Source organism: Acomys russatus, chromosome 5 (genome assembly GCF_903995435.1).
Source record: "Acomys russatus chromosome 5, mAcoRus1.1, whole genome shotgun sequence".
Lineage (NCBI taxonomy): Eukaryota > Metazoa > Chordata > Mammalia > Rodentia > Muridae > Acomys > Acomys russatus.
The window spans coordinates 57,161,915-57,187,366 of NC_067141.1; the positions used below are offsets into that span (position 1 = coordinate 57,161,915).

General features: G+C 46.6%; 1 protein-coding gene across 1 annotated transcript in view; it reads right to left on the reverse strand.

The window, feature by feature from the left end:
• Myof (myoferlin) overlaps positions 1-25,452 on the reverse strand; it is a 148,228-nt gene continuing 122,776 nt past the window's right edge. The window contains exons 40-54 of the mRNA XM_051146405.1: positions 25,070-25,168; positions 23,446-23,571; positions 21,827-21,982; positions 21,207-21,298; positions 16,649-16,819; positions 15,762-15,910; positions 14,288-14,427; positions 12,104-12,192; positions 11,919-12,014; positions 7,963-8,104; positions 5,712-5,811; positions 4,133-4,323; positions 2,444-2,553; positions 1,844-1,991; positions 1-479 (exon numbers count right to left, since the gene is read on the reverse strand). Coding sequence (XP_051002362.1) covers positions 441-479; positions 1,844-1,991; positions 2,444-2,553; positions 4,133-4,323; positions 5,712-5,811; positions 7,963-8,104; positions 11,919-12,014; positions 12,104-12,192; positions 14,288-14,427; positions 15,762-15,910; positions 16,649-16,819; positions 21,207-21,298; positions 21,827-21,982; positions 23,446-23,571; positions 25,070-25,168 — 1,848 coding nt within the window. The 3' untranslated portion in view covers positions 1-440. The remainder of the gene's footprint in view (positions 480-1,843; positions 1,992-2,443; positions 2,554-4,132; positions 4,324-5,711; positions 5,812-7,962; positions 8,105-11,918; positions 12,015-12,103; positions 12,193-14,287; positions 14,428-15,761; positions 15,911-16,648; positions 16,820-21,206; positions 21,299-21,826; positions 21,983-23,445; positions 23,572-25,069; positions 25,169-25,452) is intronic.

Here is a 25,452-nt window from a genome sequence, read left to right on the forward strand (position 1 = left end):
ATTTGTCCATACAAAATACCATATTAGTGGTCGCAGGCACCAATAAGAACTACTGTAACAATGCTCCCTATTGTTTTAATGCAGTCTTTTCTCTTGATTACAAATAGGAAATATATGACGCTAAGATACAAGGCATTTCAAATTCATTTAAGTAACTTCCCAAACTTGAATCACAGAATAGAGGGAACATAAAAAACAATTTAAATGGAACCAGCCACCTTAAAAATACTCTGAAAGTATGCTTAAAATTGAGAAAATAAAGTTTTTAATACTTTAAAAGATAACATGATAAAAATGTTGCCTCTGTCTGACCTCCTGGGATTTAGCCACTCTAGGAGCTGGCGTGTCTTGGTGAGGTCACCAGAGGTGGTCTTAGACTTGAAATCACTCTGTGTGAGGCAGGAGTTTTTCATTGCTGGGTGATTGAGGCTTTGCTTTCATTATGCATTTGGCCTCACGATCTTCATTGATAAATAGTTCTGAAAGAGAAACAGAAAGAGTGTGAGTACATAGTCATGTGCCTCCTCAGTGGGGCATGCTGCCATTTAGCATCAATGGGCATTCCAAGCCACTCCTGGCCTCCACCCATTGAGTGTTCATCGCGTTCCAGGTGTCACTAAACACTGGTAAACATCCTCTGGGTGACACTATCTTCTCAAGTGTCAGGCAGTGGCTCCCATGGATAGAATTTATATCATGAAGAAATAACTATATGAAGTTTAAAAAAAAATAGTCAAGACAGATCATATAATCTATAATTAGAAAATGCTGTATACATAATCAAAGTCAATTTTGAAAATATTACCCAGGGGGAAACAAAAGCCATACATACAGGTGCTGCTGTGGCTCCAAACTTAGAACATAGAGATCTGTAGCGTAGTGAAAGTGAGTTGAAGAGAAAGCCTTTGGGATGCTTCTAAAGGCAACTGCTCCTAGCTCTCTAAGACCTTCCTGCCCACAATGCCAGAATGGTTTGTGCCAGTACGGAGGAATAAAAGTACAGCACCAATGCATTTGGACTCTCGTTTATAACTACGGGAACTGAGATATGTGATATGGGCCACAGAGAATAAGATTTTGAAAGACAAAACATGAACAGAAGTACTCAGAGAGGCAAAAGCAGTAACTCTCTGGGATGGAGTGTGGGGTTCGTTGAGACCTTGGGGATCCCCAGTATCTAGTACACCAGAAGTTTGCTTACATGATCGTCTGGAACAAGAAAAGTGATGGCAGGGGGCTGGGGAGATGGCTTTGTGGGTAAAGTGCTTGTCCTATAAGCACAAAGACCTGTGTTCAGATCCCCAGGACCCACATATTATCAGGGCACAGTAGCTCTAGTACACAGACAACAGAGACAGGCAGATCTCAGTGTTCCCCAGCTAGCCATCCTAGCAGGGACAATAAGCTCTCGGTTAGTGACAGACTCTCATGATGGGGCAGGACACCTGACATTGACCTCTGGCCTTTGTACATATATGCATGAGTGAGTACAGTCAGAGCTGCATACATATGTGTAACACACACACACACACACACACACACACACACACACACACACACACACACACGTGAAGGCAGTAAGTCATCTGGAAACACTGCCCAGAATCTAGATAAATACTGATAAAGCCTTGGGGAATTTCTCCTAGAATCCTCAAAGGTAGTAGGGCTTTGTGGTTGTTTGTCTTTGTTTTTGTTTTGTTTTGTTTTAACACCATTAACAGCTACTGGTAACTTGTTAAAAACCCAAAAATGTAACTTCCACCACCAGACTCTGTTAAAAGTTTTCAAAAGCAGAAGGCTTGTGACCACAGGGCCACTGCTGCTGAGCCCTGGGCTTCCTTACCGGCAGTGAGTACAGCAGCACAGCCACGAAGAGCAGCAGGATGAACAGCAGAAGCAGACCGATGATCACCCACTTGAACCGGCGCCACACGATGAAGCGCATGGTCTTGCACGGGTTTGTGAACCAGAGGAAGGACGTTTCCGGCCGGCTGCAACGCAAGACATAGTTTCCCTACTTAACTCGAGAGGGACTGTCTACCAGAGTGTAGCAGCTCAGGAATAGTGAATTAATAAGTTTGGGGCAAGATACAATTCAGCTGTCGATTTCAGCCTCTTTTTTTTTTTTCCTACCGTGCCCCACCACGTTCCCAGTCTCCTATGGTATGCCTCTTTTGTTATAGCATCCATAGTTGGCTGAGAATAACTCAGGTCCCCATGCCAGTTCCTTAAGATGCGGAGGATGTCAAACTCTGGTTTAACGTTAATGGAGAAGAATGGTTAAAAGGAGACCACAGCCACTACCGCGCCATCGCCCACAGCCTACCATGGACGAAATTAAAAGGCTGATACCTAATCCAGCCCATTAAACCAATTGGAAGGGGCTTTCAGACTGCAGGTGTTTGGGGACCAGACAACATAGAGAACAAAGAAGGCCTCTCACTTTGGTGGGTCAAGCTTGGGGTTCATGTTGGGTTCGCTCCGCCCTTTCCCGGCTGGTCTCTCGTCTACCTCTCTCTCGTTGAGGACCTCTAGTGTCATCTCCACTTTCCCCTTTGGCAAAGCAGAACAGGTTAAACACATGACATCACGTTTCACAAATATTTTCACTTCAACCCAAGGAATATTCCCCAAGCCACGATTTTTATTCTTGTAAAACAATCCTTAGATTTGCCTCAAATTTTCCTCCAGGGGTTTCTTCCCGTTTCCTCTCCCATGTGTTTCTAACCCCACTCCATGTGGGAAGCTGAGCGGACAAATTGCTTTCCCCCCTTGGACTCGCCCTCTTTAGCATCCCCGTGCTCTCAGCATTCCCACATCAATCTCCTTGCCTCCTTTCTCACTTCCTTTGTAACTCGACTGCTAAGAACAACACTGGGCATTTTTGGAGGCTCCAGGAGATGGGCCTATGTCTCTTCTTGCTTCTACTGCAGCCCTACTGTGTGCGGTGGAGTTTGTGCTTAGTAGGAACTCAAGGTGTCTTAGCTGCCTCGGTGAGCAGATGGAGGCTGCCCCTCTGCTGACAAATCCCTGCGTGCTGAATCCACACAGGGAAGTGCTCTGTGTGCATAACCTGTGGGACACTCATGGCGTCTTCAAAGAGGTGTTGCTGTCTCTATTTGTGTATGAGGACATTAAGGTCAAAAAAGATCTAATAGCCAAAAAAAAAAAAAAGGGAAGAGGCTGGCCTCGAACTCACAGAGATCTGGTCTGCCTTTGCCTTCAAAGGGCAGAGATTAAAATCTAGATCTCCAATAACTTGGGAAACCCTGACACCGAGGTTCATTTAGGTGGAGGGCCCTGGGCAGCACCTCTGCTTATAAGCCAGTTGAAACTGGATGCCTGACCCTGCAAGAAGCTTCATCTCTCATCTTTGCTTAAATCCATAAAACAAGGATTTAGACTACTTGTCACAGGCCTGTCAGCAGAATCCAATAAGAAAGTGTGAAAACTAATCTCTACGGTGACAGAAAGTTCATCAATGGTGTCCTGAAGACAGGGTAGAGAACAAAGAACTGGAAACTTCTGGCGTTGAGTTAGACAGCAGCACATGCTCTTACATGCGAAAGCACGGCCCCCACAATGCAGCCTAAAGACTAGGAAGGGTGTGTGGTGATTAGGGTAGAAAATGGAGGTGGAATTTAATCAGCGCATACTATACCGCACACTAAACTTCACTAATATGCAATGAATACGGACTGGTAAGCTGTTTCAGTAATGGGATCACACACTTGAGACAGTTACTTGGCTCACAAATGTTAGCTAGTAACGATCCATACTGTGGGAGGTAGTGGTAGAGTAACACGGCGACCCACACTGCTGTTTCTTTCCAAAGCTTATTTTCAATTCTCCAAGATGCTTGTAAAATATGGCTTTCGTTTCAGCACTCACACTGGGCGTTCCTTTTCCTACTCTGAACGCTCAGCATAAAGTAGCCTCTCTATAAAGGAGCCCTAAGGAAATGCAAGTGCTGCCAATTGGCTCCTGGATTTTGACCATTCCAACCCATGCCCTTCCCCCAACTCCAAGCATGAGTTCACAGTGTCTTCTATATTTATCCGCATCTCATCATACTTGGAGTAAATCTACTGATAAGGAATAGAAATGACCCCCAGCTAGAAAACACTCATACAGCCATCACACGGGAGCCATCTTTGTCTGCATAGCATGGCCACCATCCTTTCATGGACTTCTGCTCAAAGAGCGAGGCAGTCTTAGCTTTAAGAGGGTCCATGGCTTTGAGGTCTGGAATCATGTCCAAATTGCACTTCTCCGACGACTTGGCTGGCATGATCGTGTGATGCAAGTCAAGTTCCAGAAAACCTAGCCAAGAACACAATACAAGGTCCAGATAAGCTTCGAGCGGCGCAGCCACTGTTCTTAGGCGAACAGAATGTTCTAGTGTGGGGGAAACAGACAGTGATTTTGAACAGGTGGTGAGTTAGCGAAAGGGATCATGCTCGATGTTTAAGTTCTTTCCAGAGAGGATGGGAGATGGCAGAAGAAATAGCTGTTGACTGCTCAGTGTCTCACGGTGGACTCCATGTTTCCTTTCTCAAAGATGTGAGCATAAACAGTTCTTCTATAAATCCCAAGCAATTAAACATCTACACACAAAACTTTCCACTGAACTCAGGGCCTTTGTATTTAAGAGTACTAGCTGTGGTTTTGAGCTGCCTTTAGGGGGAAGACAATCAGGTGCTTGGAGCATGGGATGGTCCTTGGAACCATTCTGGTACAGCTCTCTCCTGGAGTGACCCCAGAAACAGGAGCTTGAAAGAACATAACTCAACAGAAAAATCCCCATCAGGAAATGAGAAATCCCAGCCAGGCGCAGGGTGTCTGGAGAGACGTACTCTCTGCTGTGGGTCGTGAGCAGGCATTAACTCTCCGGCCCCTGAATAGTTTCATATAGGTCTTTGTGAAGGGCTGTGAGAGGCTGGCTTATATTCCCTGGTTTAGGAGCCATGTGTAGGTTGGTGATGGGTCAAAGTTGAACTTCACCGTTAGTTGAAGTGCATGCAGTGCATGCATCACTGGGGAGGTAGGGCTGCAGAAGAGCCAGGAGACCTTCTGGGAAAGCTGAGATTGAATATGTGGAAGGGAGAGTAAGCCAAGAAGTGGAGAAGTTAAGTAGGGTGTATGCATTGGATGACCCAAGGCCAGAGGATGGTGGACTTAGGGACAAAAATAGTGTGAGAAAGTAGGGGACAAAGAGACATAGGGGACCTTAGTAACTGGTAAGAGTGAGGAGACGGCTGGTGAGAATGACTTCCTAAGTACAGAGAGAGAGAGAGAGAGAGAGAGAGAGAGAGAGAGAGACGCTTGGAAATGCAGGCAGAGCCATGGCTGTCTCTCTGTGACCAGGCTGGCCTCTAACTCACTGTATGGCCAGGGTTAACCTTGAATTCCTGAGCCTCCTGTCTCGAGTAGCACCTGTTTATGCAGTCCTGAGGATTGAACCCATGGCTTTGTACATGCTAGGCAAACACAAGTACTTGCCTTTTCAGCTTATTAATGAGGCCTTAGAGTGAGTGGGGCCCAGGAAGAGGGGTGACATTCACAAGTGGACCATGCAGCTTGGAGGACACGTGCCCTGCCTCCCCCATTACAGGTGTTAGGGAAGAAACCAACTGCTTCCAAATTGGAATTGCTTTCAGTGGTTCCAGGTGCAGTGTTAGAGGGGCGATTGGAAGGTAAGCAAGCAATACCTAAGTAGTCATCCAGGGAAAACTTGTCATTGTCCCATATCTGAATAATCAGTCGAGGGGGCACTCGGAATTCTGTTTGGTCAATACTCCAGAAATGCTCCTAAAATGAAAAGAGACATGAATGGTTCACATGATCTGGGTCAGTGGACCCTGAAAGACCGACTTTCAGCCACAGACACAGCAAGGAAACTGAGGCCTCTCCCTCCACACCCTGTAGGACAGCCTGCCCCTTCCTTCCACGTATTTGGAAGGCCACCAGGCTCCACAGGAAGTCTCAAGGCCACCAGCTGGGGGGACGAAAAGGATGTTCCAGGCAGTTCCCAAACAGCAGGTTTCTCACCATATTCCTATCAGTGTGACTTCCTGCTGCCACGCCTGCAGAGTGGGGAGAGCTTAACTGTCCCCCTGAAGACTACAGTGACTCCAGGTGTTCTAGGCCAGCCCTCAGTGTCATCATTGTGGAGCAAATCCCCACCCTCGTCTCCAAGGTTTGATTGACAGTCTCACTTAACATGCAGTGGCTTTAATCTGAGACCCAGAGTCCACCTGTGCTTCAGTATAGATGTTAAGATGTCCTAGAACTTTTAGCTTTTGAAAAGCGCCATGCACTTTGATAGACTTGTGGCCACCTCCGAGCCTTCACACTGAAGGGAGAGATACAGAGGACCAAGTGCTCTCCTCTACTCCCTACTTCTGCCCAGACATTCCTTAAGAATACACCTCTACAGCCAGCTACACCTAAGTGCCTCCGGCCTGGGCAGACCAGGAATTTGAAAGAAGATCATGGGGTTGGGTCTCACTTTTTATATTCTTGGAAGGTTCTCTTTTTTGGGGTCCCAGGGGCCCTGGGAAGCCCACACAGCTAGTCTCTGACTTGTTCTATATGTGGGGCCATGTTCTATGCACCACCGAGGGAGGAGAGGTCTAGCCTTAGATGTGGCTAAAAAGGAAAACACCTATATCCCAGGTCCTATCTGACCCCCAATAACCTCATCTCTGTCCTTCTCTGCTTCACTCTCTGAAAGGAGGCACAATTTGACACCATTCTGAGCCTCTGAACTTCTGGAAAGTACCCCGTGTAGACTCCATTCTACCCGGCATAGGCAAAGTGCTCACTACAGTGCCCACAGTAGATAGAGCCAGCAGAGGGCAAAGGGACTCAGGGCAGGTAGGTTCTTGTAGGGTATAGGGAGGCAACGCGATAGAGGTATGGCTGACTGATGGGATATGGGAGGTAGGGATGGGACAGAAGACCTGTAGGGATCATGGGATGGTCTACTAAGGTTCCAGGCCCTAGACTTTCCTTGGAGATCTCTTCCTTCCCCAGTTGGTGGGGTCAGGGCAGGAACTGGAGTGGGATTGAGGGTGGGATAGTGGAGGAGACAAAGACTGACTCCATCTCTAATCCCAGGGCCTGGCCTGAGCACTGCATTCTGGGAGCCAGTGGTTGGTTCAGGGAGGGTCACAAGTCTCTGAATGGGCAGAGACCCCGGGGCCCAGTTCTAGAATGCTGGCTGGTCCCATTGTGGCTCAGTTCTACTTGTGCTGGGGTTTGCTGGGAACATAGGTGATGGCGTGAGTTGCTGGCTACCGTGTCTCCTCCTCCAGGGAAGAGCCTGGCTAGAAGTGAGGTCCATGGAGGACAGAGAGCAGAGGGAAGAGAATGTGGGCTCAACCTCCAGCGACGTTGCTCCAGACATCCTTAAAAGGGGCCAACCTTGGACTTGCTAGGAATGAGAACCGATAACTCACATTTTTGGTCTAAGTTCTATAACTGAAAGCTTTTTCTAATTAAGTCCACTGGGGCCCTCAACCTTCCTAGAAGTGTTTCTGAGTGAGGGAACACACATCCTGAGGCTTAACAAAGGAAGCAAAAAAAAAGGGGGTACCTCACCTTTAATTTTTGGCTTGTGTTTGGCCTAAGACGAAGAATAACCGTCTATTCATTCCATAAAGAACACACGTGTACAGTGATAAAAGAAAGCCTTTCTTCTGTCCACCTTGCTGCCAGTAGGTTAGCAGAAAGGAAGCTGCATTCTTCACAGCCCTAAACACTCAAATAAATACCTGTCATAGCTGTGTGAGCACGGGCAAGGCTTTACCCCTCTGTGGGTCTCAGATTCCCTCTCTGTACAAGAGGGACCTGGAGTCAGTGACCTCCCAGGTCCCAAGCAGCCCTGACCTCTTCTGAGTTTCTGAGCAGACCCGTTATGCCCACATCCCGCCCACTCCCACATCTTTCAGGGCTTACTTTTTTAGAGACTATACAGAGCTGCTCAGCGGGGAGGTAGTCAAATGGGAAAACAAATCTCCAGTTAAAATTGCCTTCGCCGTCCAAGGACCTGTAGTGGACATCTGTTTTCTGTTTGTTTTCTTCGCTGCCGGAAATCCAGCTGTAGAGCGGAGGCAAACAGACTCAGTTCACTGTGATTGACAAGGGATCTAGCTGCAGTGATTAGGGCGTGAGAAGAGCAGAAGAGATGCATTTTCTCTGGGCAGCGTCCAGTGATCCCCAGGCTGGGGCTGATTTATGAAGGGGAGACACTTGGTTGCATCCAACCCAGCTTGGAGCCAAATAAAATAGGATTCCTTTAAAACCAAAGCAGGAAACCCTTTAGACTGTAGTTAGCTGGGCTAAGGTGAAAATTTCTGGGAAATATCATCAACAATGTAGCTTCTATTTTGGGTAAGCTGCAGCTTGCTGGCTATGATTTTGGGCTTCGCAACTATGACTCATTAGCGTCTATCATCAGGGCTGGTAGGCTCAGCGAATGCAAGTTAGCTCAAAACGTTAGCAATTCCCTCCACATACTTTACTTAAGCAAACAAAAAGAGGCACCTAGCAGTAATCTTGCAGCTTCCTTTTTTATTATTCTTAAAATTCGCTGTGATCTCATTAATGAGACGGGCAAGGAAGAGGCAAGCTGTTATTTCTAGATGCCTAGCTGAGGACTTGCCCTCTCGCCAACAGGATCTTAACTCGTATTGTTGGAAACATTTTCTTTTCCTTGTGCCTGGCGTGGAGTGGCTGGAAGATAAACTGTGTGTTGATGGAGTGCGGAAGGAAGCTGCCGTCACATCTGCTTGCCTCTGGTTTGAAATTAAGAATAGACTTTTCAGCCATGTGTGGTGGCGCACACCTTTAATTACAGGATTTGGGAGACAGAGGCAGGTGGATCTCTGAATTCGAGGCCACACTGGTTGACAAAGCGAGATCTAGGAGAGCCAGGGCTACACAGAGGAACTGTGTCTTAAGAAAAATAAATCACAAGATAAAACAAAATGGAAAAACAATTGGTACTTTTCAACAGGCGGGGTGGTAGGACTACATTACAATCACTTGAGAAACTTTGAAAAGTACCAATTGCTAGACCCACAGAGAGTGGAGAGCCTGGCTGCAAAGCAGCTGTCCTCTCTGCCTGTGGTGAGTCATTGTGAGGACAGAGTTCGAGATCGCCACTCAGGGAAGCGGACCCTCATCCCTGTCTTATAGTTTTACCGATGAACTAGGTACAGTGTCATCCCATTCCTCCCAATAGCTGCACAACCATTTGCATCTTACAGATGAGGAAATGGAGTTACAGAGGTGATAGAAGATTCACAGCAGGTCATGTGGCCAGTCATCAACAGAATGGAGTATTAGTCCCCCAGGCTGGTCTAATTCGAAGTCCACATCTGGTGGCCTCCTTCGGAAGTCTGTGGGAATGATAATGCCATTTTCTAACATTAAGTCCTATTGTTGGTGACAATGGCATTATCAGTCAACTACCAACCAGAGCATTTATTTTTTTGCTAGTTAATTGACTAGGTGAATCAGTCGGAAGATCCCTGAGGCTGGGTGTCTGTAATTCAATGGCCAGAGTCTCAGGAACACACCCACACCAACATCCCTGTACTCAACCCTTCCCCTTCCTCCTCTCTCCCCGTGTCCCACCATCATCCTCTCCATCCTCCTGCCCACCATGGTTCTTTCTGACTGTTAACTTTTAGACTAACTTACTGAAGAGAGTTCACTTTTTTTTTCTTTTTTTTTTTTTGACTCTGAGCCTAGTAACTCTACCTCTTGACCTAGCCCTAAATCTTCACCATCATTTGACCCAAGACTTCTCAGTCTCTTGAGTTTTTCCTCTTTTGGGGGGGGGGGGGGGCCTTCTCTTGTTTTAGTTCTAAGATATGTTGACTACACAAATGCCTTTAGTTGCATGTGCTTGTGTGCAAGCATGGATGACTTCGTATACAACATCAACATGTGTCATGTTAGGCATTATAATTATCATCACTCGTGTTTTCACATGTAATATTTAGATCTCTCTCCCTCTCTGCAGCTCTGGTGATCAAGCCCTGATTTGTAGGGCTTGAGGATATAATTCAGCTGGTAAAGTGCTTGCCTGGCTTCAGTCTCAGCCTATCATAGCGGTCTATACTTATTTATTTTGTTTTTGTTTATTTCCATTTTGTTTTGTTTTGAGACGGGGTTTCTCTGTAGAACTATCTGGCTGTCCTAGAACCTGATCTGTAGACCATGCTGGCCTTGAGCTCACAAAGATCCATCTGTCTCTGCCTCCCAAGTCCTGGGACCAAAAGTGTATACCACTACGCCCAGCTGGTGGTCTACATTTGTAATCCTAAACACTTGGGAGGCAGAAGCAGAGGGGTCAGAAGTTCCAAGCCAGCCTTGGCTAATAGGGAGTTTGAGGCCAGCCCAGGCTGTGTGAAATCCCATCTCAAAGACAAACTAATAAGCAAGCCAGCAACGAACAGCAGCAAAGCCCTAGATTCTCAAGCTAGGTAAACTGAGCTCCCAGCGGGTATTCAGATTGTAACTGCAGACTTTACGTGCTACTTTAGGTTGAGTTTTACTCTTCTATTAGCTTTCTCTCAGCCCAATCATGGCTTCAGTTTGTTCCCTTGATTTGAAAAAAAAAAATTCTTATGATAGTCAAGTAAATTTGCATAGCTATAATTATCTGGGATTAGTTTTCCTGGGGGAATGGTAATAAAGTCCTGAAATGCCAAATAATAATGAAGACCTTGATGAAGCTTACAATGAGTCTAAATCATAGTCATTAGGTCTTTAGGTTTTGATTGAAGTTCACTAGGGATCGTGAGGGAAACTTTGTTCTCACTGACGAATATATTACATTTCAACATGTCGCATCTTCTACATATGAAGGAAGAACTTGCTCCGTGTGGAATAGCAATAATTCTAACACCCATGTAATGCATACCAGGCTGCCAGGTGCTATCCCTACATGCTTTGAGTAATGGAATCTTCTGGCTCTCTCCAGGAAGTAGCACTGTCATTATCTCCATTGCATAGATGAGTAACAGCGAGTGTCTGATGTTCCCTAACTAGCAGGAAAAATGCCAGGATTTTAACACAGAGGGTTTGGCTGCAAAGCCTGGCTGCTTAACCACCATGTGGTGCCGGTCTCAGCATCTTTGCACCTATGAGCAGAGCACAGCAGAAACCAACATCGGCACAGGCCACCTGAGATCGAATTATACAAGTAAAAAGCAGTAAGTATGATATTTTTTATATTGGATGAAGACACACAGCAAATGTCAGCGGGTGAATTATTTCTTAAAACCCTGTCAGTGCTGCCAACTTTTCCACAAACATTGGCTAAAGACAATAAAATGTAAAGGAAGGAAATTTGGGGATCTTTACTGGGTTTTTGTTTTGCTTTGTTTTGTTTTTCAAGACAGAGTTTCTCTGTGTATCCAAGGCTGTCCTGGACTCGCTTAGTAGACCAGCCTAGTCTCAAACTCACAGAGGTCCACCTGCCTCTGCCTCCCTGAGTACTGGGATTACAGGAGTGTGTCAACACATCCAGCTTTTTCACTATTTTTTTTTTTTTTTGAGGCCAGTTGTCTGTTTAGTCTGTCTGTATATTATAGACAACTCTGAAATTATATAGCTAAGGCATCTCAGAAATAGCTCTGCTTAGGAAAAAAAAAATTAAAGATAGAGGAGTGAGGTTGATTAGTTCTTATAGTTGAGACTGACCCTGCCCATAGACGCAGTCTAGACAGCATTTTCTTTTCTCCTCTGTCCCTTCTGCATTTTGCTTTCCTGGAACTCCCTAAGCATATCATACTGGAAATAGCAGCTTCCGGTAACTGAGAACACTTCAGTGGGCACCTCAAACAGTGGTGACTTGGCTCATTCCCCAGCTTGTGGAAGTCTCTGCTTACTGTCCTCACCCTTTGACATAGATGTCACTCATGTCCTCGCCGGTGATGCTCTTCTCATCCAGGATAACATCCTTGGTGTTCCAGATGATCACACGCAGGTAGTACCTGAAAACAATGTACAGTTTGGAAGTAGACTTCCTTCAGACCTGGGCAGAGTCCCCACCGCAGGGAAGCAGGGCTTTGGGCTTACTCACTTCTTGGCTTTCCTGGGAGTGATGTTGAAAGGGGGGCCTGGTGGTCCTAAGCTCTTGGGGAAGACATCCACCCACATCTGAAGTTTTCCCTAAACCATACACAAAAGAAAAAAGACTGGAGTCATATATGAGAGAAATCACAGTTTTTCTTTTTCTTGGCAGCATTGAACATGGACTACAGGGCTTTCCACATGCTAGGAGAGCCCTCTACCACAGAGCTATAAAAGCAGTTTCTCTATGTTTGTTATTACTCTACATGGAAGGCCACAGGTGGATAAGAGAGCTAGCCAAGGCCAAGTTTGTCTACAATGACATTTAGACTACTCACTTTTCCATTCTCATCCAAGAGTGACATAGATGCATTCATCCATTTGTATCATGGTCTGAAATTGCCTTCATTAAAGAAACGAAGGCATTCCTATTACTAACCCAACTGCTGATAGTACAGTCCCCATGCCTACCTCAAAGTTGGGTCCTTTTTCCCTCATGCTACCACTCTATCCAGTGTCACATTGCTTACCTAATACAGTCTCAATCCCAATGGGTTTTCCACTTACCTCAAAAGGTTAAAAAAAAAAAAAACAGAGTAATAAAATAGCAATTAGCCCTCTAAAAGAAAGACAGCACAATTCTGTAAGGAGATGCTAAAACAATGATATAGTTTCCAGAAAGTAAGGATTTCCTGTGTTAGCAATGTCACCGCCCCATGTCCCCCCACAGGGGCTTATAGGCAGAGACTGGATTGGCACTTGGGCTGCCATCTTGATGAGGCCATGTCCTGATATGGACTGAGCTATCTACTTCCCTGGAATGTCTTTCCGGACAGGTTATGAGTGCCAGTTTTTTTTTTTTTTTCATCTATTCAACCATTCAAATCAATTTATAGTCTCTACATTATTTTTGGATCTTGTATGGACTCTGCCTTCAGACAAATATAGACTGTTCTTTGAGAAGTTTGCCAAGGAAACCACTGGATTGGCTTCCTAATGCATGGTGATCAAAATGAATTACCTGGAACCCTTGAAAGGGAATATATTTGACTATGATCCTGACTCCTTTCCAGCTAATCTCTAGGCTCAGGGCTCCACTCTACATCAGGCACACCACAGGACACTGAGCATCCAGGCGTCTCCTAAGATTAATCCACAGACAGCAAGGCAGAAGCAAAGACAGGCTGGTACTTTCTCAGGGAGAAATCTTCCTGACTTTGTCAAGTCTTGAGACTCCATCTATGACTGATGGGTGGGAGGAAAGAGAGGAGGATAAACAGGTTTTGAGGACAAAGAAGAAGGAATAGAACAAGAAGAAATTGAGTATAGCACAGGATAAAAGCAAGATGTGAGAAAATTACCTAGAAGCCGAGGCCACTTCTGAGTGATAAGTATGTCTTAATCTTATGTAGGCATTGGTGACATTTGCTTGTAGTAAATTAATATTTGTTAAAGTGTGAGTCCCTAGCTACTTATATCAGAGCCCCTGAGGTGTGTAATAAAATCCATACTCCTGGCCTTACCCCAGACCGCTAGTACCTAAACCTCAGTGGGCACAGCCTGGAAGCTCTTACTGTAACAAGCTTCTACATGGATTAATTTGTCATTTAATGTCTTGCTTTGCTTTTTCGGAAACTGAGCCCCATTTTCTGGGAGTTGACTTGACCCTGTCATTGTGCACAGAGTCTCTTTGATTATTGTTTGTGCACTGTGCTCCTGCTTCCTTGACTCTTTAGACTCCGATGGCACCTCTCCCCCAAGCCAGGCCAAGCTCTGTCTCCTCTCCTGGTTACAGCTGGTTGCTCCATTGGTAGGACAACCGGGCCACATTGGGACAACCAATCCCTGAGTATACAACACAGAAGTAAGTACATAGGAGCCCGATGTAGTATTCAGGCTCATAGGAAGGTAGCAACAGCAAGAGAAAGAATTAAATAGAACCAGAAATAGGAACAGAGACAAAGACAAGGGCAGACCCTGGCTTGAGTTTGTTCAGAATCGTAGATAAACTCTTGTCAGGATTTAATGAGATCCTTGAAAATCTTTGCAATAGATTCCTTTGGGATGAAGCTAGTTTGAGTTTCTTTTTTGTTTCTTGTGTATCTAAATGGACTCAGACATATTTCAAGAGGTAAACCATCCATCAGTGACTGTCGCTGCATTGGAGGAGTGGGTGGTGGGTCTTCCTCTTTACCTGGGAAATGTTGGGCTGGAAGGTGCTGTGCAAAGTTCTTGTCTCCACATGCTCAGGGACCAGTCCCTGGGTCCTGAGAATATGCAAGGCAAGACGCTCTTCAGGGGCCCCAAGGTGCTGGTGCAGGATTTTGTTGGCTTCTGGAATGCAAAGTAGAATTGGGATAGGGAGGGACTATCAGAAACAGTGCAGCCAGATGGCTCCTAGCAGCTTGCAGCATGGCTTCGTGATGCCAAACTTTATAAAAATGGGCAGGCATTACCAGTATGGTACAATGTCAGTATGGAAGTATGAATGATGAAGTTGATACACAGAGCATTTGACTATGTGTCCTTCGCTATTGAGGCTCACACCACCTTGCAGTCTGCCAACAGCAGAGACCAGAGTACACTAGCATGGATGAGTGCAGTCCACATTGGCTTTTGTAGCACAGGCTCACAACTATCTTATTTCCTAGCCTCCCTGGCAACTAGTCAGATGTGGCCATGAGGCCAAGTTCAATTAGAAGATAACATGAATAGAATGGCGTGTGTCACCTCTGGACTCAGCCCTCTGCATAGGATCCAATCTGAGCCTTTCTCGTATGGACGTGGAGGAAAATAAAAGCCTAGATTATCACACTGAAGAATAGCAGAGCTGTAAGAGGAAAGTGCCCTCAGGCCATGATGCACTTGCATTGATGGAAGGCCACCCTATGCTTCTAATGCACTTTAAGGCACTGAGATGTGAGACTTCGTCTCTTATAGCCACAAGTACTACTGCGGCATTTAAAACCGTGGTCCCCCCAGTTCTCAGACATCTCTCCCAGGAAGAAGTGCATTCTGTATCTTTTACTTTTTAATCTGCAGACAGAGTAAAAACAGAAAAAAGAGAAAGGAGATTGTGTGGGTTTTGTTTTGTTTTTGTTTGTTTTGTTTTGAGGCTAAGCTTGGAAGGCAGGAATCTTCAGTCTGGTTCTCTTGGGTCACTCTCTCTGAGGGAAGTTGCTTTTCTTGTGAGGAGCCTGTGGACCCAGAAGCTGCCCTGCCAGAAAGGTTCTGGAACTCACTCTGTAGACCAGGCTGGCCTCGAACTCTGTTTGCCTTTGCCTCCAGAGTGCTGGGACTAAAGGCATGCACCACCACTGCCAATTACGATGGCGTCTCTTTGGGATAGAATTTCTTTCACTGCCATTGAAGCATTTTTAAGCTAATTATGTATTACAGGAGAATTGGCTAATTACTAGAGCTTTAAAGTTCAAATGACTATGATCCGAAAAGAACAGGTGAAACAAAGGACAGATAAGAAGAGGTGTCCACTGTGATACCCGATGGACAAACAACTTGGCCCTGTTGTGATTTCTGTTCTGGTAAGGTCAGACATACAGTCTCACATGACATCATCAGGGTGCTGCCTTGGCTCCTACTCCTCCTCCAAATGCAGCAACAAAAACGGGTTATGATACTGCGCTGACGGCCCACAGCTCTGCACTCACCAAAGTCATCCAGATGGTAATCTCGTCCTCCGTATCTGATTCTGCTTCCATCTTCTGAAAGCACTGGTGGTGGGAAGCCTTTGAATCTGGCTACATTCTGCAGCAATTGTGTTGGTCTCAGCTGATCTCGCCAGGTGTTTACTCCAGAACTGTGGACAAGACCACAGGTCCTGGAGTTACTGGGGGCCCCAGGAGCACACTGTCCCACGCAAACGCACACATTTCTGAGCATACCCCTCTAATCGGGCGGGACATGTCTACCCACTTTACCCACTGTACACCTATCTCAGAGGTGTAAAGCCCACATATTTACTCATCAAGCTTATTGCTTTGTGTTCAGTTCTCCCCTCAACAAAAATGAGCAACCTGGGATCACCACAGTCATAAAGACAGAATAAAACACTAGAACTGGCATGTCTCATTGGATGCTTAGATGGCCACTGGTCAGCTGCAGGGGACATTAGATATTGTAGAATCCTTGGGGTGTGTGTGTTTGTGTGTGTGTGTGTAACTGGTAGTTAATAATCAATCCTTATTTCTAAAGACTAGAGAATTCTTGCCATGACACCTGGTGAGCCCCAGCCCCTGGCATCCAGGAACTCAAGCACAGGAGAGGGGACTGGTTCTCTGAGCACCAACAGTGCTGTAAGTAGCAGTGTCACCTACAGGCACTGCACTGCTCCAGACACTACCACTTAACAAACTATGGTGTGAATGAGGCAATGTGGTTGCCCTGATTTGTCCTCAGATAATCCTGTCGAAAATGACAGTGGATGGGCCAAAAGATCCACACACTGAAGCAAGGCACTGAGGGGAGGCAGAGCCCTGCCGTCTCCCCGGGAGTGAGCCTCAGGCACAGCAGCCACCTCTACTCATGGGGAACTTACACACAGTACTGCTCGGGAATGCCGCAGTGGGAGCCGAACCGGGAAAGGAAGCGGTTCTCCAAGTCAATGATGGTTTCTCCCACCTTCTCATCTCGGGTGAAGGTGTCATAATCGTAGACAGAGATTTTCAGGTCTTTCTCTTGTGGCAAGTAGCAGCTCAGCTCATACATTCTAGGAAAAGCAACGCACGCATACAGAATGATCAGGGGCCTTCTGGGCTGCTCCAAAAAACCAAAATTCAAAGAACTGCCAAGCGGTGGCCATGTCAACGGAAGACAATGGATAGGAACAACTCCTGTGGGTCGGGAAGCGTTATGAAAGTAGACACTAGCAATAAAACAGCAAGGGAATGCATGTTTGCTCAGGAGCAGAGCACAGCTGATACCTATGTCCACATCCCAGCTATGGTACTTATCCCTTCTGTTCTCAGTCTTCTTCTCTGTGAAATCATCATAACTCATCACCTATCTCATTCTAAGAGTCAGTGAAGAGATGCTTAGAGAACTTTCATTGAGAGTATATTGATTAAAACTTAGTATAATAATAATAATAACAATAACAATAATACATTTTATTGCTGATTTTAGTATTATGAACTATCTATCAGTCCATCACCTGGAGCACTTCTCTCCTCTCTTCAGGAAAATCAATAAGGGCACCCTAACCTGTGGCCATTTTTCTGTACTCCACTTCATCCCTTACTGTGCTCATCAGAGATCCCTGCCCCAGGAAACAACTTGACCCGTCCCTCTAGAAGGAGGCGAGGGCATGTATAAACTTGCCATGTAGGGGGAGGGATGGCTGCCAGGCCGTCTGGTTCTACCATACACTTCATTCAGTTCTTAATTTTTTTCCTATGGAATCTGCATCAAAATGTAAATTCTTCTGAGCTACAGAGAAATAATCCAACAGCCAGTTCTGTTGGCGGATGAACTGGGTGGTCCAGGGGATGCTGACCTGCACTCATCAGCTCCAGACAGGCAGGGCTTAGCCTAGGTATTTGCATTGTTCCCCTACAGTTTTCTCATGCCAGGTGCTCAGTATATTTTACTGAAAGAAAAACTGTGAGAGGTCCCCTCCCCTGGGCTTCCTCCCTTTCTTGTTACACTCTGGTGTGAGGACAGGCTTTTGTTCAGTGAGCCAGGGGTGGGTGTTTAATGGCAGTCTTGAAGAAAGCCTCTCAGATGTCTCCTGCACCAGTCTCAGAGACCTCTCTAGATGCAGCAGCTATTCAGAGACTTGAGGCAGGCAGGTGACTGCAGGGAAAGGGTTACTTGTGTCCCACTTACACACAAAGCCTCATAGCCAGTGTGGGCACCAGGTGTGCACACAGTACACAGACATGCATGCAGCCCAAGTACTCATACACATAAAAACATTTTTAAAATTAAAAAGAAAAACAGCCAGGCATTGTGGCATACACTTTTAATGCCAACAGTTGAAAGGCAGAGGCAGGTGGATCTCTGTGGGTTGAAGGCCAGCCTGGTCTACATAGTGAGCTCCAGGAAAGCCAGGGCTATGTAGAAAGACCCTGTCTTAAAACAACAACAACAACAAAAACAAACCAAGAACAACAAAAAGAAAGATGGTAAGCTGGGCATGGTGGTGCACTCTTTTAATCACAACACTCTAGAAACAGAAGAGGGTTGCTGCAAATTTAATGCTAGTCTGGCCTATATAAGTACTAGAATGGCCAGGAATACACTGTGAGATCCTATCTCAAGGAAAAACAAAAACAAACAAACAGCAAAGCAAGTCCAAGTATCTTGGGTATTGTGGTTTGACTAAGGAATATTTTTCTCCCCTGAGAAAAATATTTTAAAAAATATTTTAAAAAATACTTTAGAGTTTATTATTATTGTGTGGATGATGTGTGGGTGAATACAGGTACCACAGCCCACCCATGGAGCTTAGGGGACAATATTCAGGAGTTGAGCGTGACCTAGAGAAGCCAAGATGAACAATGAAATGCCCCATTTTCCTCAGATCCTGTCTCAGAGTCTCTCTGCTGAGAAGCAAACCACTTTCCAAGACTGAGGTCCCGGCCTGGAGCCACGCTGATGGATGGAGGGGCTTTGTGAGGCCCCTAGACAGCAAATGGCCTAGCAGAACCCGACAGCATCTCTTCCTCCCCGGTGGCTCCAAGCAAGGCTTTTCCTGCCACTTAATTAAGCCTGTGCTTGGCACCTCTGAAACAAGCCATTCAGACGGGGCTGCCTTTCCCCCTTCAAAGCTGGCTCTACTTGCTTCCCGGTCTCCCTTGCACGCACGGAGCTCTCCTTCCTGCCCTGCGTGCCTTTTCCTGTCTAGACCTTGGGGCTGGATCAGCGGAAGAAAGGGAAAATGATCACATAGCCGTGCCAGAGGATTATTTCCCCTCCCTGGGCCCAGCACTCAGCCTAGGGGTGTGCAGCACGCAGAGTGCTCATGTTCAGGTGTCTGAGTATATATGCTTGTGTGTGCATGTGTGCAAACATGCTAGGGGCCAGCTGGGTGGTCCTTTGTCCATGTGTGTTCCTGCCTGTGAGGATGGTTTGTTTGAGCCTAAAACTGGATGCCCAAGGGGTGTGTATGTGTGTGTGTGTGTGTGTGTGTGTGTGTGTGTGTGTGTGTACAAGCATGCATGAGAGAGACAGACACATAAAGAGGCAGAGAAAGACAGAGAGGAATAAACATAAGGCATAAAGTAATGAGTATGTCAGGTACAAGGCAAACAGGAACAGTATTCTCCTACTTAGCAAATTTTTGAGAGAATAACATCATTTCCCTATTGTGCATATCTGTGTATGCATGCATGTACACATACGTACACACTGGTGCATGTGAATGTGGGGCCCGAATGCCTTCCTTTATCACTCACCACTTAAAAAAAAAAAAAAGAACAGATTTACATAATTTTTAATTTTGTGATGGAGGTGGGGGTAGGTGTGTGGGACAGTGTATGGGTTGAGGTCAGAGGACAATTTTGGGGAGCACTTCTTGCCTCCCACTCTTTCTAGGCAGGATCTCTCTTGTTTCTGCTCTGTACTGTGTACACTACTCTGGGCTAGCTAGCCAGAAAGTTTCTGGAAGATTCTTCTGTCTCTGCCTCCCATCTGGCTACAGGAATGCTGGGATTGCAGATGCTCACGCTGCACCTGGAATTTGGGTTGTCAGGGTCATGTGACCATACTTGGTACTCACTGAGCCATAGCCTCTGCCCTCCATCCTAATTTACAGATATAAAAGCTGGGGGTCGAGCTGGGTGTGGTGGCGCACACCTTTAATCCCAGCACTCAGGAGGCAGAGGCAGGCAGATCGCTGTGAGTTCGAGGCCAGCCTGGTCTACAAAGTGAGTCCAGGACAGCCAAGGCTACACAGAGAAACCCTGTCTCAAAGGGAAAAAAAAAAAGCTGGGGATCGAAACTCATGCTTGCACATGCTTGCACACCCTCTACCCACACAATCAACTCCCCAGCCCTTCCTCATGAATATGAAGTACTGCCGAGGGCTTGGAAAAGCCTAGTGGCATGGATGTTTATCTCTGTCTGTCTCCATCACTTGTCTTACAGTTTGTTGACAGAAATGTGGGGTCCTGTGTCCTCACCCAATGATGCGCAAGAAAAATCAGACTTTGACGGAGCAGGGTGCAGTGCTGAAGCCTTGCAGACACTGCTGTCATTTGGCTTGGGATCATGGCCTGTGCCTGTGATCAGGAGGCTATCAGGCATGCACTCTCTCTGGACCCCAGTTTCTGTCCCTGTCAGAGTTCTGTGAGATTTTCTGAGATGTCTTCCAGAAATGGCTCAACAGAGTGTCTGCTCGCTCTGAATGCTAAGCCAATATTATTATTAAATACGGAAGGTGCTCACAGGTGAATATCGCTGGTTTTACATAAATTAAGGATAACCTGACTGGCTCTGATAAGATTTATGTAACAGGGCTGGAAAGATGACTCCTGGGTGAAGGCTCCTGCTGTCAAGCCTGATGGCCTGAGTTCAATCCCGGGGATCCACATGGTAGAAAGAGAGAGCCAATTTGTTTCTGACTGCCACATACACACACATGCGCTCACCCCGTTACCGTCCGGAAACAAGTCAAAGTTGTAACCATGAAGAAAACAGTGCTATGTCAAGAACCTTGAGTGCATTGAAGACCAATAAAACAAAATATTTATCCTGTCACTTTGCCCCCTCCCCTCAGCGACACATTCACTGGATCAAAAGGAAATAACTATAGTCATCCAGTAAACAGAGCCCAAATTAGCCTCTGGAGTGAAAAAGCCAGTTTTGTTTTGTTTTGTTTTGTTTTGTTTTGTTTTGGCAGGGGGCAGCTGATCCCCTTCACAGGCTCAGTGCACCTTGGGGCCTTGTTTCCACCCTCACCCTCAAGGACGTGGAACAGATTTTGACTCAGAGAAACCCATCTTGTGACTTTTTTCCCTCATGGTACTTTCCCAGTGCTTCTCTGCTTCTATCTGCTTCCCTGCCGAGGGTATCTGTACACACTCCTGGTGTTAGGGCCTCGAACAGGGCAGGGCACATTTTATGAATTAAAAATACTTTGAACTGCACGTTACCTGCCGAACACTGGGTTGAGAGTGTTGGGAATGTAGTGGTCTCGGTCTTCAATTACTTTTTTGCCCAGGGTTATTTTTATGTAAGGATCACACTGTGGAGACAAGACAGGTGAGGCGTTACATCATCACAGGGTGCAAACTGAAGTCAATTTCTGGGATAGACTTGGCTTGCTTCTAAATTCCCAGCGGATGACAAAGGTGGCCGCTGGGGCACCCGAGGGCCTAAGATGAGCTCGGTGCAAGGTTCTCCTTAGGGTGGGCAGGGCGCCAGCGTGCCTTCAAAGCATCTGTGTGGGTGAAAAGGTGGGGTGGGGTGGAAGTAGGGTTGACCTGGCTCTGCTCATGCTGGTCCTGCGACTGGAGCAAATCTTGTCCTGGGTCACATCAGTAACACAAGAAGAATGAACTGGAGAGCCCTAAGCACCCCCACCCCCACCCCCACACCAAAGCTCTTCTGTAAATCCCCATGGGGACAGTCGCCCTGTTCACACTGTTTGCATAGAGTATCTTTCTACCAATGTGAGATAACAGACGCCCAGAAAGAAAGAAGGTGACAATTACCATGGCTGATGACTATAATTATCCTGCTACAGGAGAAGGCCCCACACCCAAACTCTTACCATGCCATTGTTGTCCTGGGGCTGGAGTTCTAAGCCTTGAACAATGTAAATCCTAACCGTGCATTCCTGTGGGACACTGTCAGGCAATTCCCGAAACTGCCTGGGAGGGGCCAGCACACTGGGGTCATCGGGCAGCGGGTAGATTCGGAAGGAGCCCTGAGAAAAAGAGAGAGACATATACTGAGGACTTCAAGGGCCCTGGCCACTGGATGTAGGGCTCTTAGGAAATGTCCCCCCTCTTCAGAGTACACGGGACACCCTTCCATCTCATGCAGTTGGCTGAGTCTCGGCTGTCGTTGTGGAAGAGACAACAACAGGTATTGGCTCTTGTGTGATTCCAGGAAGGAACATGGCAGCCATCATTTCCAAAGAGGGTGGGGTAGGAAGCGGGCAGTAACCTGGGAAGGAGGTGAGGTGCTTGGTCAGTGTGAGGGGAGGTGGTGCCAAAGAGAGGCAAAGGGTCAAGATTATTTTGGAAACAGGAATAAATCCAGTGGGGGGACAAAGGTGATATCATTGCTGTATCAGCCCTACTTGCCTGGGTCCCATTTCCAGGAAAATCCATGCTTGCCTCCCGGTCTCAGCTAAATGACATTGCATACTTTTTTTTTTTTTCTGAAACTAGTTTAGGTACATGGAAAGATATGGAAGTTGGGATTAGGATGTTTGGGCCTTTGTTCTAGCCAGCTGCACTCAGGGGCATGTCCTGAAGCAAGCACTCACTGAATACTGGGTGTGGAGGACCCAAAAGTCAATAAACAGAGTGTGGCACAAGATGCCAGATTAGCTTGACTCTGGGGCCTATTGTGGGCTTCGTGGGAGGCTGGGGCGAGGAGGATTTGAGACCCTGTGTAGGGTGTAATCCCCTGATCCATTAGCCATGTCTGCTATTGGCAAAGGATTAGGAAGGGGCCAAGTGTGCTTGGGAGGAGAAACAGCAATCAAACCAGACCTGTGGGAGCCCAGAGCATGGGTGAGTCATGCTGCCCAAAGCAACCAGGGAACTCTTGACAAACCCCGACATTTGAGCTGGCTTAGAGCATGAGCAAGGCTTTGTCAGACCACAGAGAGCGAAGGAAGAGCAGGCTGGCCCAAGGCCCTGCGCATCCATCGAGAGGACTTGCGAGGTGTATTTGGGACTTGGGAGTGGTGCTTCCAGGCGGGAGGGACACAGGGCTTGTGAAAGGCCAGCTTAGCTTTGGAAGGAGTTGAGACCTGAGCCGTGAAACGCAAAAGGTGTGTTTAAGCTGTTCAGATGCAGGATGGAATTTGGTTGCAGTGAGGAGGGACTGCTTGGGAGGAGAAAGGCAAGGATCTTGGCCTGGGAACTTGCCACAAGGATCCTGGTAAAACCCCAGAGTGCAGAAGAGCCAGGAGAAAGTAGGTCTTGCAAAGATTTGACCCCCGGAGGACTCAAGACCGGTTGACACAAACAGGGAGTAGCAATACCCTGACTCCCCTTTGCCCTTTTGCCCCTTTACCCCTTTCTTGTGGGCAGCGTTTCCTTCCTGCACAGGGCAGAGGACAGGGCCAGCTGCAGATGTCAGCTGTCTTTCATGCAGGATCAAGCAAAGAAATGAAAATGGATTTTGTGCTGGACAAACACATCTTTTACTCACTTTAAACTCTCCTACCACAGATGGGTCTTCATTCTCATCGGACTTGCCTCTGTACAACTTGAAGGTGTCTGAGAAATCGGTCAGGCCTTCAAAGTCGGCCACATCCTCCAGTTCACAGTCATAGATCTGAAAGCCACCAACAGACTCTCAGTTTCTCACTAAAACGCAGGTGGAGTCGCAAGTCACCGGGCAGGAGGATGCCACAGAGAACATGGGCACCCTTGTGCTACTGGTGGGTGCAGCCTAAAACAGTGACTTGGGGGAAATGCCACAGTTCCTTTATAGAGTTAAATATCCACCTAGCCTAGGATCCAGAAATGGTGTTTCTAGGATTTTACCAAAGAGAAATAAAAGCATATCCATGTGGTTCACGAATGTCCAGTGCCGGGAGACTGAGTCAAATGAGAAAAGAAAGGGAAAGAGGGAGGGAGGTAAAATAAAGTATGAACATGGCCCACCCTCACTTTAGTTTGATCTCATACTATTCAGGAAGAAGAGATAAACTAGTGACACCCTCAAGGTCATGATGACTCTCAAAGGCAGAGTATGGGACGGAAGGAGCCAAATACAGAGTGAATACGGTGTGAGTCCAGTTCCATGGAGCACACAAGCAGGCAAGGCCAGCCAGGCAGGGTATATATCAGATCAGCTGTCTCCCCAAGGGGTGCAGCTCATGGACAGTCAGCTTGACTGGAGCACAGAGCAGCTTCCTGTGTGTGGAGATGCTCTTCCCCTTGCTGTGGATGCTGCATCATGCAGATGTGCACAGCATCAAAACTTGGTGGAAGGACCACTTTAAGACATATAAATTATACCTTGATTTTTAAAAATTAGACAAGAGAGAAAGATGGACAGGAAGGAGAGAGAAAAAGAAAGGAATGGAGGGAATTGGGGGGTACAGGGGGGAGAGGGAGAAGGAACATGAGCCTGTCCCCTCAACCCGGGCTCATTTTCCTCTTACATGCTGGTGTTTACACTACACAAATGTGTTATGACATCAACAAGCAAGGATATAGGCCCTTCTGCTTTGATAGAGAAGTGCTTGTAAAACTAGGTGTTTCTCATTTAATTGAATTTCTTTCCTCTAACTACTTTAGATTTGCAGCTGATGGCTAGCAACTGAATGAAGAACTGGAAAAGTCAGAGCATGAATAGAACAGCCCAGGTCGCCACCCCTGCCCAGATCTGCAGCTTACTCCTGCACACTTGTGCCGGTGGCTGGGATGTGACCAGGTGTACAGGTAACAGAACCAAGTTTCCATTTAGCAAAATGATTGCTGTTTGGAAGACAAAATGAAGCATATGGACACCTTTTGTTCTGCAAAGGACACTGTGACTTCTGGGTCTCCCTGAGCCAAACAGTTCTGGATAATTGTTGGCCTAATTAGTACAAAGCTAACCCATTTCCAGCCTTCTGCCAGATGCCCCCAAGCCCCAAAGTGCCAGTCACGCAACCATAACTCAGCAACTTTGCTCAAGCCTTGGTACTTGGCAAAGGCAATCCTGTTGTAGAGGCACTCCTGGCCCCTCTCCATCAGCACCCACCGTGAGGCCTTGTAAACCCAGGGCCTTCAGCATGCTTGGACTGGCTTTTCCCCACCCACAACAACATAGGTCCAAGTACCTTGAGTTTGGAATAGCCTTTCTGAATATACTGTCCACATTTTTCATGCTCCCCTGTGGAAGCATAAAATTTACTCCACCAGTCAACGATTTCTTCCTCCTAAAGCCATGTCAAAATGGAAAAAAAAAAAATTACTGGTGGCCTACATTTCTAATTCACACAGATAACTTGCTATGTAACAGATGAGAGAAAGAAGACTGCTTACAGCTGAGATTCTATTTATATGCACTGTGGTTAGCACATCCACAATTCTGCTCAGATGCAGGAGACCTCAACCAATGACATGCATGTGGAATGTGTGTATGTATGTGTGTGTGTGTATGTGTGTGTGTGTGTGTGTGTGTGTGTGTGTGTAGAGGAGTGCACATGTGTAGGAGTATATG